Source organism: Tamandua tetradactyla, chromosome 5 (genome assembly GCF_023851605.1).
Source record: "Tamandua tetradactyla isolate mTamTet1 chromosome 5, mTamTet1.pri, whole genome shotgun sequence".
Classification (NCBI taxonomy): domain Eukaryota; kingdom Metazoa; phylum Chordata; class Mammalia; order Pilosa; family Myrmecophagidae; genus Tamandua; species Tamandua tetradactyla.
In genome coordinates, this window is record NC_135331.1 from 50,365,310 (window position 1) to 50,383,101 (window position 17,792).

Here is a 17,792-nt window from a genome sequence, read left to right on the forward strand (position 1 = left end):
GTGAAGGTGGAATTATACATAGAAGATAAAGATAGGACTGAACAAATGAATATGAATGCTGAATCATTAAATTGATATCTCTTTTAGTCTCCAGTATTTTAGAGCAGCTAGAAGTGAAAACCTAAAATTGTGAAATTGTAACCCATTAATAGATGTTCTACAACTAATTGTGGTGCTGTGCTTGGAAATTATAGTTTTTTTGTATATATGTTATTGTTCACAAAAAAAAGAAGGAAAAAAAGTCGACTGTGATGATCAAAAAGTATTTAAACTGTCTAGCCTCTTATATTCTGGAGCAGCTGGAAGAAAAAACATGAGAGGATCATATGGCAGCCCATGACAAACTCTGGGATCTATCCTGTAACTACTTTTTGAAGAGTGCTTTGAAAACTATTACCTGCTTATTTCTTTGCCTTGTATATATGTCATACTATACAATAAAAAAAAGTTTAAAAAATATTCAGGAATTAGATACTAGTGATGGTTACAAAACTTTGTAAATATGCTAAACACCACTGAATGTACACTTAAAAATTTAAAAAGAAACAATAACCAAAAAACACCCTTCTAATCCTAGTATATGAGCTAAATTGTCTATCATTTATCTGCAATTTTATTTACTTTTTCTCCTCTGATTTTTAAAAACCCACAGCTAAGTTATAACGATATATATTCCTGGACAATGTACCCCTCCCCCCCAAAAAAAGATATACAGTATTCATTCACTCAATGATTATTTATTGAGCACCTACAGGAGATAAAACGGTGAACAAATCAGACAAAAATCCCTCTGTTCATACCATTTATACTCATTCAAAAAGAACTAAAAACAAAATATCTCAGCAGTTCATATTGTGAATAAAAGAAGCATGAACAAAATCAAATTAAAAAAAAAATTCAATGGAAAGAAAGCATGCATATTCTTCCTTTACCATATAATTAGCAAATTCTTTAGCCATAGGTGAAAATCTGGTTTGATGAAGATGAATGATTATAAATCAATGTGAAGTCATACTTAGAATTATAACTCCAAGATTCTTCATGATATGGAAAAATTCTGCATAAAGTTAGCTCTTTTTCATTCTTATTCTGGAAGAGGATTAGTTTACTGAAATCCCAAAAGGACACCATCAGAGATGCTTAGGGCCAGACAACTTTTAAGGGTAATTCTCTAATTTACCTGAGATAACAAGCAATACGGTTCCATGTGTTACCACTTGCACAGGTTAAGATTATCATGGCTATCTCCAAATACTGTCCCTTCCCTGGTTATGTGTTTCCGAGTTGAGCTTTTTTCAGACTTATCTTTGAGAAAATTCTTCTGGAAGTTGATCCTGTTTCTCCTATATCCTTTACTATAACTTACCCAGAGAATTTTCTATCCCGAAGGGTAGGGACCACACATCTCTGCCCTTGCTAGTTAGTTGCTATTTTCTGTATAGTCATTCTGTTGGAACTCAAATATAAAGTTTAATTTTACACTAAATGTCACCCATTCCCACAGGGCTCCTATGCCTCTAATTTCATCTGATTTCAGTCTTTCGATAAAGGCACAGGTATGTGTATATATATATATTACCATTTCTATATTACCATATCATATAATTTACATACTTCTGCAAGGCTTATTATATAAATAAGCAATCAGAAAAAAAAACTACATCGGCTCATGTGTTACAATTTGGGTTCTGAAAATACGGTCATTTTACTCATCACGACTATTATTGGCAATAATAATTGAAACAGCAACTACTATTTTTGAGCACTTATTTAACTGGGCTAGGCGCCAGTCTAATGAGTTCAATTCGTTTAATCCTTACAATGACCCTAAGAGATAGATCCAAATGAAAAGTCTAAAGTCGGCAAGTGGGGGAACCAGGATTTGAATACAAATCTGACTTCAGATACCTGGCTCCTAATATGTGCTCACTATCTGTCTTCTCCATTAGTCTCCTCAGGAGCCTTCAGTCCTAATTGACATGGTCCTCTCCCTTTTCTCTGAAGACACCTTGTACCCACCACCACTCCTACAGCTTAGCTTTTATTGTGGGCTCACTATGTGCCAGGCACAGTGCTAAAGTTCCCTACTTACATTACCATCTCCCGCCCAGTTATCTCCACATGCCCCCCCTCCCTGCACCCAGCCCTTTACCATGCAGTCTGCTTATCCAGACACTTAAAGCTGAAATAGCACAGCCAGTGGGGATGGAAAGGCTCTAGGAGTCGGGAAAGGAAACATGGAAAACCTTTCTTACCTGTACAGCTGCCCACTCTCCTTGCCAGGATTCTGCTGTATGTCTTCCTCATCATCGGTACTGTAAGATTTAGATCTGGATTTTGTGGCTTTCTGTCGGGGAAAAAAATCACAGTGAATTTAAACTCACCTGATCATGTAAAGAGAAGGGAGTGGCCTTTAAAATACACACACGCAGACAATTTGGAGAAAGAAAAAATGACCAAAAACTGTAGCTGGCTTCATTATGAATAACAAGCATGTTTATGGTCTTAATTACATTTTAAAATTAATGCAGAGCTGAAGGCTACATGTTCAGAAACTGACTCTAGAGCCATATAATTTTGTGGTCTTATAAAGACTTCATTAATCATCAGTTAAGCTAAGAGGGTGGATCAAAGTTGCAATATCTACTTAGATGACTGTAAGCAATGAAATGTTCTATTTCATTATTCACTGTTCCTATTGACTAGGGAATTAAAAAAGGCAAATTTGGCTTAAAAAAACAAGTAGTGATTTCTTTTTAAATGAATAACCTCCATTCCTGCCTTTGTTCACCATGAACTCAATTGACCAGTTAATTTAAAATGCTTCTCTGAGATTTTGACCCATTTTAATTTTGAATAGCAGAATGAAAATTGTTAGCTACAGGGTTCAGGCTGAAAGACTTCAAGATTAAGCTGGTGTCTTCTGGACAGATTTGCTGTTAGACACAAAACTTTTTGGAATCGTGCAGTTTCAACTCCACCGCTTTGAAGGTAGTTCCAAATTTTCGACAACACATATCTCAACAACACAAATGACAGAGAGGTATCCCGGTGGTTGCAGAAAAGCTTGCCACCAAAAAACGGCTCCCATAAACAGAGGTAAGAATTCGTAGACAAAGTTCCTTAAACCCCTAGGGAATGTGGCTTAGGAAGGGAAAGGAACCCCCTCCTCACAATACCATGGACCATGTCACCTCCAAGCTTTCTCGTACTCGACAAATAATAAAACAAGCTACACTATTGGCATAAACACATGCAGATCTCTAGCGCATGGACAGCCAGGTGCCAATTTGATCTGGAACCTAGGTGCTCTTTATGCCTCAAGAATTGGTCTGTGGGCCCTCGCATCTGGTGAGCTCATGTTCCAAATCAGCCTCTCACCAACCTGGTAAGTTAATTAATATCGCTGGTTTCTTATTGTGTCTTTTTAAAATGCAGAACAATAAAGCTATTCAGGGTGTATGGGTGGCTCGGTGGTAGAATGAACCATGCACACCCCCCTCAAAAATAAAAGCTATTTCAAAGAATTACTGTCTGATGATTAAATGAAATGACAAAGAAAATCATTCTGTAAGCTACGTAACGTTAATTTTCAATTTAAAATACTACTAATATTTATTAAAATAATATATAACTGTAATCATACCAAACTTTGAAATCTGGTCTATAACTACTTATTATAATATACTTTGAAATGTATTGCTTTTTTGTATATATGTTATATTTCACAACAAACAAAATGTTCAAAAAATTAATAATATGTAACTAGTTTCATTGACAATTATTCTCATATTAGAGGCATACTAAATTCTAATCCTAAAGGTCATTAGAGTATACCATAAAACATTGGGGATAATTTTAATTTTTGATAATTTTAATTTTAATGGCTAGTTGTAATCAAGAAATGAAATACTCCAACTCCATATATCATCAGTATTTTAAGGTGTTATAATTTAGTCCCTTTGAAGTAAAAATTAAAAATGAATCACCAATCATAGATAATCTTTAGTGAAATTACCATTTTGACACATTTTATATAGTTATACCATTTAATCAATTTTTCATCTTTCCTTTTCCACTTAATGTTTTCCATGTTAAGCTCCTCAGAGCCATCATCTTTTAATAGTTGCATAGTTGTCCATTATGTGAATGGATCATGGTTTACTCAAGCAGTTTTAGGGGTGAACATTTTGGTTGTTTTCAATTTTTTATTGTAATGACTAATTTGTCCAGCCTGTTAATTATCCCAGTGATAGGGCAAGAAGTTCCAGATACCACATATTCCTTCAAGTAGAAGGAATGGCCCTACAGAAATCCTCATGCATAAAGTACAATTCACCATTCAACAGCTGATTTCTTCCGTAACATTTTATTTATATTAAAATATAGTACACATTTTAAAAAGCAGGCCAATTCTAAGTGTACAGCGAGATGAATCTTCACAAAGTGAAAACACTTAATAAGGGAATAAGGATATTATCTGTCCCCCACAGGCCTTCTGATTATCACATTCAGTCATTGCCAACTCGTCCCCAAAGGTAACTACTATCTTGACATTTATCCCCAAAGATTTGTTTTGCTAGTGCTTGAATGTCATATAAATGAAATTATACTCTATGTACTACTCTCTTGGGTCTGGTTGCTTTTTCTCAACATTATGCTTTTAAAGGTCATTATATTATTAAATGTAGTTATAGCTTTCATCATTTTTATTGCTGTGAAATAATCCATTATGTGAGTGTACTGCAAATTTTTTATCCTTTTATTGTTATTGGGTATTTGAACTATTTTCAGTTTAGGGCTAAATTATGTTGCCCTTATTGTTGTTGTTTGTGTCTTTTGATATATACTTAAGAATGGACCGTCTAAATATAGTACATGTTTATGCTCATCCGTAGTAGCTTGCCATGGTTGCACAGATTTACACTCCCACTAGCCATGTATGTAAGTCTCAGCTACTCCACATCCTTCCACCCACTTGGCATTGTCAATCTTTTTATTTCAGCCATTCTGGTACAAATACATGGAATCTCATTGTCATTTAATTTGTACTTCTCAGATGATTAATAAGGGTAAGCACTTTTTCCTTATAGCCACTTGGATATCTTCTTTGGTGAAACACTAGATTTTTGCCCATTTTTTAAAAATTTGGGTTGCCAGACTTCTTTATTGATTTTTAGGACTTTTTTTATATATTCAAGACACAAGTCCTTTATTGGGAATATATGTTACAAAGATTGTTTCTCACTGTACAGCTAGCTTTCTGATACTTTTCATGAATAGAAGTGCGTACTTTTAATAGTTTATCTTTTTTTTTCCATTCTGCTATCCTGTTTGAGAAATTTTCAGTTATCCCAAAGTCATGATGATATTCTCCTATGTCACATTCTAGAAATTCTCCTATGTTACATTTTCTCTTTCATGTTCAGATCTAAAATTCAGCTGTTTGCTGTGACATAAGGGGTGAAGGTTCACTTTTCTCCCCACACATGGATATCTAATTGAAAAGACCGCCATGCTTTTAAACCCACTGATTTGCAATAGTGCTGTAGTGGTAAAGTTATAGATAAGACATGTATATTAATTTAATAATATCTCTAGTATCCATCAGAATGTTCCCTTTTTCATTTCTAATGTGGACAAATTGTGTCTTTTCTATATACTTTTATCAATATTGATAGAGATACTTCCATTTTAAAAGTCTATTCCAAGAAACAATTTTCAGCTTTATTGATTTTTTTACTATGTCTTTTATTTCACTGACCTCTAATTTTTATTATTTACTTTTTTCTCTTTGTTTGGGTCTATTTTGCTTGGTTTAACTTACTAATTTTTGCTAACTTCTTGAGATACTTATATCATTGAGTTTTTAGACTTTATTCTTAAGGTTATATGTTTCTTTCCAAGAAAAGCTTTAGGTTGCATCCCACAATTTTTAATATAATGTATTAAATTATCATTCAACTCAAAATATTTTCTAATTTCCATTGTGAACTCCTCTTTGAGTCATAGATTATTTAGGACTTTGGGGATTTTCCAGTTATCTTTTTATTATTGATTTCTAGCTCAATTGAATAATCAGAAAACAAACTGATATCAAACCCTTAAAATGGCTGAGACTTGCTTTATGACCCAGGATATAGTCACATTTGGTAAATGTTGAGTATGCACTTGAAAAAAATTTGTATTCTACAGCTGTTAAGTACAGGTTCTAATGTATCAATTAGGTCATTTGTTATTCCTATTCAAATCTTCTAAACCAGCACTTTCTAATAGATTCTCCTATGATGAAGGAAATATTCTATATCCATGTTGTCCAATATGATGGCTACTAGTTACATGTGAGTACTGAACAATTGCAATGTGGCTAGTGTGACTGAGGAATTAGACTTTAAACCTATTTAATTTCAATTAATTTAAATATATCTTTAGCCACTTGTTGGTAGCGCCCATATTGGACAGTGCAGTTCTACTGATTTTTGTCAGTTTGTTCTACTGTTTACTGAGGCAGATGAGTTATCATCTCCCACTAGGACAATGGATTTGTTTATATCTCCTTTAGTTCAGACCTATATTATTATTAGGTAAATATAATTTAGAACAGTATTGGCTTCCTGGTAGATTGACCCTTTATCATTATGAAATATCCCTCTTTATTTCCAGTAATACTTGCCTGAAGTCTAATTTGTCTAAAATTAGTGTAGCTACATCAGTTTTTTTTGATGAGAGACTACTTGACATCTTTTCCCCATTCCTTTTTATTTCAACGGTTTCTGTTTCTTGCATTCATAATGTGCCTCTTGTACACTGCATCTAGAATTTGGGTTTTGTTTTCTATCTCAACTGACAATCTTTGTAGAGTTTTTTTCATGTCTTATGTGTTTTTTTTTTATTAGAGTAGCTGTGGGTTTACAGAAAAATCATAAAGAAAATATAGGGCTCCCATATACCATTCTATAACTGACCCCTTGCATTAGTGTGGTACATTTGTTATAATTGACGAAGCACATTTTTATAATTATATGATCAACTATAGTCCATGGTTTACCTCAGGGTTTACTGTTTAGACTATATAGTGCCATGGACTTTCTTTATTTCTTTCTTTTTTTTTTTTACACTTTTATTGAGAAATCTTCACACACATACATTCCATACATGGTCTGCGAACAGTGGCTCATAATATCATCACGTAGTTGTGTATTTATCACCATGATCATTTTTTAGAACATTTGTATCACTCCAGAAACAGAAACAAAGAGAAAAAAGAAAAAACTCATCTATCCCATGCCCGGTACCTCTCCCTTCTCATTGACCACTAGTATTTCAATCTACACAATTTATTTTAACTTTTGGTCCCCTATTATTTATGTACTTTTTATCCATACCCTGGATAAAAGGAGCATGAGACACAAGTTTTTCATAGTTACAACGTCACATTGTAAAAATTGTATCTTTATACAATCGTCTTCAAGAAGCAAGGCCACTGGAACACAGCTCTACAGTTTCAGGTACTTCCCTCCAGCCACTACAATACACCATAAACTAAAATGGGATATCTATATAATCCATAAGAATAACCTCCTGGATAACCTCTTGACTCAATTTTGAAATCTCTCAGCCATTGAAACTTTATTTTGTTTCGTTTCTCTCTTCCCTTTCTTTGGTCAAGAAGGCCCATGGATTTTCTTTTATGTTTATATATGTTTACTTTAGTAACATATATACAACTTAAAACCCCCCCCTTCAACCACATTCAAATACATAATTCAGTGCTATTAATTATGTTGACAATTTAAGCTACCATCACCATCACCAAAACCAATTCATCATCCCCAAATAGAAACTGCACTATTGAAGAATTCAGTCCCTATTCCCTACACCCGTCCCATCCCCACATAATCTACATGTTCGAGATTCTGATGCTATGAGTTTGCTTATTCTTAATTATTTCATATCAGTGAAATCATAAGTATTTGTTCTTTTCTGTTCAGCTTATTTCACTCAACATGGTATTTTTAAAGTCCATCCATGGTCTCATATGTATCAAAATTTCATTCTTTTTATTGCTGAATAATATTCCATTGTAAGGACATACCACATTTTGTATATCCATTCCTCAGCTGATGGATACCTGGACTCCTCTCATCTTTTGGCAACTGTGAGGAATGCCGCCATGAACATTGGTGTGCAACTATAGGTTTGACTCCTTCCTTCAATTTTTTTGGGTATATACCTAGATATGGATTCCTGGGTCATAGGGTAATTCTATACTTAACTTTCTGAGGAATTAGCAAACTGTCTTCCACAGCAGTTGTACCATTTTCCACTCCCATCAATGATGAGTGAGTGTTTCTATTTTTCTACATCCTCTCAACACTTGTGATTTTCAGTTTTTTCAAAAGTGGCCATTCTTGTGGGGATGAAATGGAATCTCATTGCGGTTTTTATTTGCATTTCCCTAATGGCGAATAATGCATTTCTCTCAGCACTTACTAAAGTGAACCCACCTGCCTTCTTGCCTTGATGGTTTCTGATGAAAAATTGATACTCAATCTAACTGGGATTCTCTTGTACATAACTCTTTGCTTTTCTCTTGCAGCTTTCAGGACTTCCTCATTGTCCTTGGCATTGAATAGTGTGGTTACTATATGTCTGGGTATGTTTCTCTTTGGGTTTACTCTATTTGGGATTCATTGGATTTCTTGAACATGTATATTTTTGTCTCTCATAAAATGGGAAATTTTCAGCCACTATTTTTTTTTTTTAACATTTCTTCTACCTCTTTCTCTCTTTCTTCTCCTTCTGGGACTCCCATAATACTTTATTGGTATTCATGATGGTGTCCCACATGTCTTTTAGGTTATTTTTATCTTTTATTATCCTTTTTCCTTTCTGCTCCTCAGCCTGACTCATTTCAATTATCTTATCTTTGAGTTCACTGATTCTTTCTTCCGCCTGAATGAGGACTTACTGCATTAGGGTACAGAGTTTCTGTTTGTATGAAAAAGCTTTGGAAATAGATGGTCTGATAGTAGCACACATTGTAAATGCAATTAATGCCACCAAACGGTACACTTAAAAATGGTTAAAATGGAAAACTGCATGTTATTGTTACCACAATAAAAAATATATAAAATAGAAACACAGGGCTGTGGAAGGTGCAGAGCCCATTAAATTAAAATATTTTTCTAAATTATGCACATTTATCACTCTTAAATCATACCTTATGTTTTCCAAAGTTGGTAATGAGGGATCGTCCATGGGATTTCTTTCCGCTTTCCTTCACATCTGGATTCTGAGTAAACAAAGGCATAATGTGAGCATTCTTCTAAATTACTCTATTTTTTCCTTTGCTCTGGGTGGAATGGCCAGGAGACGTCTTTTCTGTTTGCTCCTATGTAGGAGGCAAACAGGTCCTGTTCATTTCCTATCATCCTGACCCTGCATCAGGAGAGGGGAACGTCGGCATGGAGAGAGGGAACATTGGGCACCAGCCAGAACTAGCAAGCCAACAGCATCCCATGGCTGAGGCCAAGGGCCTCTCGCCGTGTCCAGTAGTGCAGGGCCTCTGGAGTGCCTGTCCCTGCTGGGATCTGTTCTTCTGAATGCCCTGAATGGTAATGCAACATTTTTCGTTAAGGGCAGATTTAATTTTGGGAAATGGCCAAAAGTTCTTTAAGAGCCAATTCTGTGTAATAAAAAATAAAGTGATCACATTGACTGAACATTGCTATTTGGGATTCTAAAACACAATAAATAAGTAAATAATTGTCAGAGCATACCTATAAGGTAATGGAGTGGTTTGTTTCTTTGTTTGAGTAACCCACAGTAAAGCTTATCTGTTAAGAAAATAATATGCTCAGTGGCAAGCACTGGGGTACCGGAAAGACATGTTCCCATTTAGTTGGTGGCTCCTACGCTTTTTCTCGTGTGAATTAACTCCAGGTTGGCGATCTTGGGCCAAATCTCCTTGCTTGAGCCTATGTATTCTTAGGGGACAGAAAGACCACCTCTGGAGAAAGGGTTAAGGCACTAGATCATGTTACAATTGCAATCCCTAAAAATATGCATTAGGTGGTTCATTGCTCAGGACATGACGTGAGGAGAGACCACCAGGCCCCACCTTCCCAGACTTCTAGAGAAGCAGAGAGTAAACAGAGACCACCATGTGCTACATATATTCTCATTTAATATATACAAACATCCCGGGAGATTAGCATGATTAGAATGCCAATTTTACAGATAAGAAAAACAAAAGCATAGTGAAGTTTAGTAATATATGCCCCAGTTACAAAGTTAGTTGACAGTAAAACAGGGATTCTGTCTCAGTCCAAATCTCTCTTGCTCCCTCCTCATCCTCAACTTCTCCAACCTCACACCCCCTCCTTAAAAAAGAGGATAATATATATAAATCTCTTCAACTCTGACCTCTCCCCTCAGCATCAGGCCACATCTTTCACCAAATTCATTGAATTGGGTTAGGCATGGTGCCAGGAACTTAGCACACATACAAGGGCAACAGCCAACAAGAGGGAGGCAGACTCTCCTCACTGGGCTTGCAATCTAATGGTTGAGACAAATACTTATATCCTACCAAAATAAGGACTGAAATGGGGAATGTCCCAGGCACTGTGGGATGGCATGAGAATTCAAGGAGGATTTCCAATGGGAAGTGATGCAAAAGCTGAGGGCTAAAGATGTCTTATTACTAAGGCAAATTAGAGAAAGGAAGTATATTGTGGCCAAGGAAATTGAACATGGAGAGGCCAAGGAATAAGAATGTAGTATTTTCCAGGAAATGAAGTGCATGTGTGTGTGTACTTTTCCACATATGCACTGAATGGATGAATGGCAGCAAAGGGGCCAAATATGAATAAATAGTCATTTGTGCTGTATTTTAGAATTTGAAATTGTATCCTCCAAGCTATGAGGAGCCTCTGAATGATTTAAGGCTGGAGAATTCATGATCAGATGCACATTTCTGAACCATCACTATGGCAGCAGTATATGAATGAGAGGTGGGAGGGAGGCCAGCTGGAAGGCGTAAAAGCCCAGTTAGGATATCTTATGGCTAACCAGGCAGCAGCAGCTGGGATGTAAAAAAAAAAAAAAAAAAAAAGCTGATTTAAGAACTCTTAAGAAGAAAGGCATCTTTCTTGGGTCTACTGTGTTCTTCCAACCTGAAGGATGAGAACTTCACTTGTATCTTACTTCAGGGTTCTCGAGAAAAAGACAAGACAAAGAAAACAATCCTGAACAATGGCAGAAAAGAGGAAGCTGAAGTGACCTGTGCTGAATTTTATACAACACTTGGCATATTCTCAGCTTTGGGTTTAAAGGTACATATGTATCTGACACAGATGTACCTATTGACTGAAGCAAGCCATGTAAAAAAAAAATCTAACATAACTGTTATAAAAACTCAGCATTTTACAGCCCAATTTATTGAAGACCCAGCTGCCTTTACTTTAGGCTAGTCTAATATATTCTTGCAGTAGTGAAGAATTAATAAAAATAAATAAGAAAAGGGGAAGGGATAATTTTTGTTCTACTACATCTCTGAAATGTGATGTCTCTTATCATTTTACCTGATGGGAAAATTATCACTGGGACCTCTTCCTTGAACAGCAAAAGAAAGATGGGCTTATTGCGTTTCTTCTCAAATCTCTAACACCTGCTGTTCCCTTTCTAATCAGAATGATCTATGTTTCCAAAAGCACGAGGGAAAGTGATTGGTCCATATTAGTCAATGCTCACCCTAAGGACAAGAGCAGTAATCACAGTAGATCACAAAAGCGATTTTTACAGGCATTTGCATAGTTTGAAAATAAGTGACTGGAGAAAGAGAAGTCAACTGCTACCTATGGAAATTTTTAAGAAAATTCAAAATTCTGTGCTGAACTGTAGGGCAGTCATGCAGTAATTGATGCTGTGGTGGTTTCTCCAATATTCCATCCTGCCCATCTCACAAGCAGTTTCAGAAGGGCTGGCCCTGGCATCAGCTCCAGGGCAATTTCTCATTGACATGAGCAAGCTAGTAAAATCATACATTCTTGCCCAATTACCATTCCAGGAAGGACACATAACCAAGGCCACAGTGGTTATTTCATGGGTGGGCAAACGACCTAAGTTGTGTGATAAGTATGAACACTGGTTTGTGGGTTGAGGCAAATACACTATCTCACTCTCTATGGACATGAGGACAAGGGAACAAATAGCCCATGAACCTGGTGGCAATCGCCCTGCAACCACCAAGGGAAGGGGAATCAGACTTGAGCTGGCACTAACACTACAGAAGATGAAAAGAATGTGGATCCTTAATGATATCATTGATCCTTTGGATTAAGCCCCACCCTGAAAGGTTATTCTGCAAATGAACTTGCAACTTACCTAGTCCAATGTATTTTCCCATTATTTAAGCCATTTTGAACTGGGTCTTCTATATTGCAAACTAAATAGAGCTAGGGGACAGCCTAGCAGTTGAAAGCCTAACTTCTGTGGAGTACAGAGAGAAACCACCAAGGCTAAGAGGTAACTTAGACCCAAGGGTGATCATCCTCACATGATCTCCCCTCTGCTTTGACAGCCCTGAGCCCTGGACTGCCATTAGCTGAGCCAGTAACTGCAAGGATCTCCTCCAGGAAAAAATAAATGCCCTCAATACCCTACAACATAACATCAATAAACCCAACATTCACACCTTACCCATTGATATTTTCATTAAGAAACACAGTTACAATTTCAGCCAGAGCTGAAACCATTCATTCATTCAACAAACATTTATGAAGGTCCTACTAAGTTCCAGACACTGCACATACCAGAAAGATACGGTGACCAAGATGGACATGGTTCCTGCCCTCATAGAGCATCAAGTCTAGCTGGGAGGACAGAAATTAAACAAATGATCATGTAGATGACAAAAGAGACAACAGAGAAGGCTACCATGGATAATATAAAGAGGATATCTAGCCTAATCCATTGGTCAAGGCAGGACTCATTTAGGACACGACATTGAAGTTGGCATTTAAAGACTAAGCCAGAGTTAGCAAGAGTGGGTATAGGAATGGAGGGCTCCAGGTAAAGGGAAAGGAAAGTGAAGAAATCCATAGCATCTAAAGCACAATTACAGCTGAATGGGAGGTGGTATGACAGGGAAAATGGAGAGATCTGAGGCTGCAGAGATAAGCAAGGGCACAATTATGCAGTTTCTTGAGAGCCTGGTGAAAGAGTTTGGAATTTATCCCAAGTGTGAAGAATTTTAAACAGTAGGATGGCATGATCAAATTTGCATTTTTAAAATATCACACTTTTTTCAGAGTGGAGAGCAGATTGAAGAGAACTCTAGGTAAGAGTTAACATTAGCCTAGATTAGAATATGGATAAGAAGAGCAGTAGAGAGGTGGGAGACATAGTCCAAATGTGTAGTCAGCAGGCGGGTGGAGGCTGCTGGATGTGAAGAGGGGAGGTGATGGGCTGGAGCTTCTCCCCTCACCTGAGTGGGCATTGAGCAGATGAGTCCAGGGTCATGAGCTTTGTCCCAAGGGTCCCTATAAGCAGTGTATGAGTCATGTTGCCCCTTACCCACTTTTAACTACTTCCAAGATCCTTTTTTTCTGCATGGGCAGGCTCTGGGAATTAAGCCCAGGTCTCCGGCACAGTGGGTGATCTCAAACCATTTTGCAAGAGAAATTTCTCAAGAAATTTGAGGATAGAAATGGAAGAATCTGAAGAAGCATTTCACAAATGTCAAATGATTAGAAGCAACACATGGAGAGCTTTCTTTTTCCTGTCAAAGGACAAGTACCATAGGAATTCCATACCTGCTTCAAGTGTACATTTAAGCCTTCATGAGTGGCCTTCAGTAGTGCCCTCACTGTGAAACTGTCAGGATCTTCTTTGTCTCGAATTTGAGATTCTCTTAACAGTGACTCCAGTTTTTTCCTTATGAAAGATTCTACCTGATGCTCAGTGGTTCCGTTATTCTGCAAAATATTAAGCTATGTAAATGATCTCCCCCTAAAAAACAGATTCCATTAGAAAACACCCTTCACTCAAGCCAACATTGCTTCTATAATTTGATTCTCTTTCAATTATATGTAAGGAGTTTAACTCATTGTACCATTTGGTCCCTGCCCCACCCCCCACCCTATAATAATACTTACCATTTACTAAGAACTTACTTTTGACCAGCCATGCTTCATGTAACTGCATGCAACCCTTAAGAATCCTAGAGATGTAGAAACTGAACCTTAGAGAAACTAAGTTGTTCAGTATTACAAAGCCAGCAAGCAACTGAGCCAGGATTCAAACTCAGGGTGCCAAAGCCCTTTTCACGATGCAGTTTTATGCTTTCAACATAGTCTATTATCTCTTTCCCTTGACTTGCCTAAGTTTTCTATACCTAATAGGTACTTATAGAAACAATACGTCCTTTTAAAAGATCCCTGAGGGGAAAGGAATGCTGTAGAAATCATCTCTAGGGTTGAGGATTATTCTGAGATAAAATTTCTTTTCTGTCTCCAACCCACTCTGTAATCAAAGGGTCCTATGTTCAGATGGGTTCACACTCACAGGCCCAGGGGTTGGGACCTGAACATGTCTTTTGTGGGGGGCATGAGTCAATCCCCAATAGGGTCAGACATAGAGAGTAGAGGGTCTCTGGACAGGAAAATGTTCCAAGCAGTATTTTAGAAGAAAAAAAAATTACCCTGGCAGCATGTACTGATGAGGAAGGATGTCTGCAAACGAAAATCCAGTCACACTGCTTCCTACTAAAAGCACCAACCACCTAGGCTAGGGTGGCATGGGAGATTTAACAAAGACAAGAAAGAGTTTGAAGGCATAACTCATTTTGTATATTACAGACACTTACTGAGCTCCTGCTAAGTTCCAGATGAGAAACAATAATAAGGCACAACTCTAATGTCTCAGAAGCATCAGAATCAGGGAGAAGACAGACACATCAGTGGATATTTACACAAATAGGTGGGAGGAGAGTGACAGATGGAAGGAGTGTCATGGGCACACAGAGGAGTACCAAGCTCAGCCTTGGGAACTTGGGAAAGACTTCCAGCAGCATGGGACACCTGAGCCAAGCCTCAAAAGATGAATAAAGGCTGATGGCTGGGCAAAGGACACAGTGACAGCATTCAAACAGGAGCAAAAGCATGGACGAAAGAAAGAATATCAGTAAGAACTATGGACCATATGAACATGGAGAAAAGAGCCACATGGAAAAACAGACAAAGCAACGAAGACTGTATATTGCGTTTAGGGCTCACAAAGTAATATCACATAACAGTTCTTCATTCCCTTGATGGTAAGCAGTAGGGTTAAGCCCAGACTTACTCATAATGACACTGAGGTGAAAAATGCAGCAATTTGTCTGGATGTACGTGCTTAGAAAATGGTTGAATTGGGACTTGAACCTAGGATTTCCAATTCAAAATTCCATGTCTGTCTTAGTCTGCTAAGTTGCCGAAATGCAGTATGTCAGAAAAGAGCTGGCTTTTAACAATGGCAATTTATTAGTTTACAAGCTTACAGTTCTGAAGCCATGAAAATGTCCAAATCAAGACATCATACCTTCTTCCTGAAGTAGGCTGTCAGTAACCGTGGACTCCCGTGTCAGATGGCAAGGCACATAGCTGCATCTGTTGGTCTTTTCCTTCTCTTTGAGGTTTTGTTGTTCCTAGCTTCTGCCTTCAGTGGCTTCCTCTCTGTTTCTGTGACTTCCTCTCTCTATACATCTATGTCTTTCACTCATAAAGGACTCCAGTAAGAGGATTAAGACCCATGCTGAATGAGGTGGGTCACACCTTAAGTTAAGATGCTACTCACCAAAAGATCCTCTTTACAATGGATCCACATCCACAGGAATGGGTTAGCTTTAAGAACATGATTTTCTGAAGTACATAACTGCTTCAAACCAACACACTGTCTCACTCTAAACTGCTGCAGCCATCCTTTTTATGTTGTTATAGAAAAAGATAAATTATGGAGTCAAATCAATCACTGGCAGGCTCATGTTTTAACAATCTATTATTCCTATCATAATACCTGGGAAGTACATCCCCCAAATCCCTCTGTGGACAACAGTTAATATGGTTTCACTTAATGTCAGAGGCAGAGGCAAGAAAATAACTCCAGGTCTCTAAAGCCCAATGCATCAGATCAAGTGGCCCACAGCCTGGCAGGGGTACGTTTGCTGGGAGGACAAAAAGAGAAAGTGTGTAAGAGCACCTAGGGTGCCTGGTGTCACACAGAATACTCTATATAGCATGAGTTTCCTTCCTTGACTCAGGGCCTTACAAAAGGACAGTGACAGTGAGGAGATGAACTATGGCCACAATGCCAAGGCACTTTCACTGTCAACAAAGCAAGGCTAAAAACACAAAGCCAGGGCCAATGGGTGCTGGTGAAATAATGAACACTCAATACAAAGGCTATGATTATTCACTTCACATACTCTAAACACTGGGAGTTTGCTAAAGGAATGGCATTTTGCCTGTTAATCTTTTTCCTCTCTGTGGTCTATAGAGCAAGAAAATGAATAGCCGTGGAGAACAAATAAACGTATGGCTGAGGTTTCATTCATATATTATCATTTACTCCCGGAATCCAATAGTATCATTGAAAGGAAACTGAGCTGGACACTTGACTTCCAGACCTATCAGCCACTGTGCAGCTGCTGCAGGGACCACAGCTGAAAACCATTTGTATCTTAGTGTTTTGCTTCCAAGGCCCAAGGGAGATGGAGGATGCTGTGGCTGGGTGCTGGGCATGGAATGGGAGCAGTCACCTCATCTGGTGGCAGTAGCTTCCATCAGAGGAGCAATCAGGGTTCCCAATTCCCCTTACTGAGAGGAAAATTTGATCTAGGATCCTCTGCATCACAAATAAAGAAACCAAACACGCAAATCAATTCTTATGTTATCTCTAGCATGAAACTAAAGGGTCACTGGAAAAGATGCCCAAAGCCATAACCACCACTCCAGGGTGGGAAGAAGTAGGAAAGGAGAAGGATTGGGTTGGAGAGGTGCTGCTCCTAGGAGTGACCCAATGTTAGTTGTGCAATGGAATCACACGGGAAGCGTTGAAAGTCTCAAAGTTCAGTCCATACCCCAGACCAACTGCACCAGAATCTCTGGGCTAGGTCCCAGGCATTGGAATTTTTTATGGCTCCCTTGTCATTTCAATGAGCAGTCAATGTTGAGAACCTTTGCTATTAAAAAAAAAAACGGAGTATCTGTCTCACTATCCAAAATGTCTTTTTTCCTCTCTCTGGGCTAGAATCTGGAGACAGATAACTAAGCTCTCATCTCCAAATTCTACATTGGCTATTTTAGCTTCCATTTGTGGGTGCCTCATAGCTTTCCAAGCCCACTGTGTGAAGGTCTTGGCTAAAGAAGAGCTGCTTCTCAGCCATGCCTGTCTGTATATTTCCTCCTGCCTTCCCCTGTCTGCTCCTCCAGCTCTCTTAAAGCAGCTCTGTTTCAAGGTCAGCTCAGGACTTACATCAACGATAATTGTGTTGCTGCTGCAACTCCTGCTATGAACATATATTGAGCACAAATCATGCTCCAGGCACTATTCTGAGCTCTTTACAGGGTATGAACTTACTTAGTTCTCTGGATAAACTTCTTCCTTTATTTTTAAAGTTAAATAATGATCTTCTTCCTTGAGTATGCAATGAGTCAACTTTGCAACCACAGTAGGGGGTGTGGATGATCTGTATTTCCAGCTCCAGGAAGCAAACACTTACTCTTATTATAGAGAGCCAACTGATTAAT

General features: G+C 37.9%; 1 protein-coding gene across 1 annotated transcript in view; it reads right to left on the reverse strand.

Annotated features, from left to right (window-relative positions):
- PLCH1 (phospholipase C eta 1) overlaps positions 1 to 17,792 on the reverse strand; it is a 277,595-nt gene that overhangs the window by 20,103 nt on the left and 239,700 nt on the right. The window contains exons 12-14 of the mRNA XM_077160837.1: positions 13,821 to 13,982; positions 9,224 to 9,295; positions 2,256 to 2,347 (exon numbers count right to left, since the gene is read on the reverse strand). Of these exons, the coding sequence (XP_077016952.1) occupies positions 2,256 to 2,347; positions 9,224 to 9,295; positions 13,821 to 13,982 (326 nt within the window). The remainder of the gene's footprint in view (positions 1 to 2,255; positions 2,348 to 9,223; positions 9,296 to 13,820; positions 13,983 to 17,792) is intronic.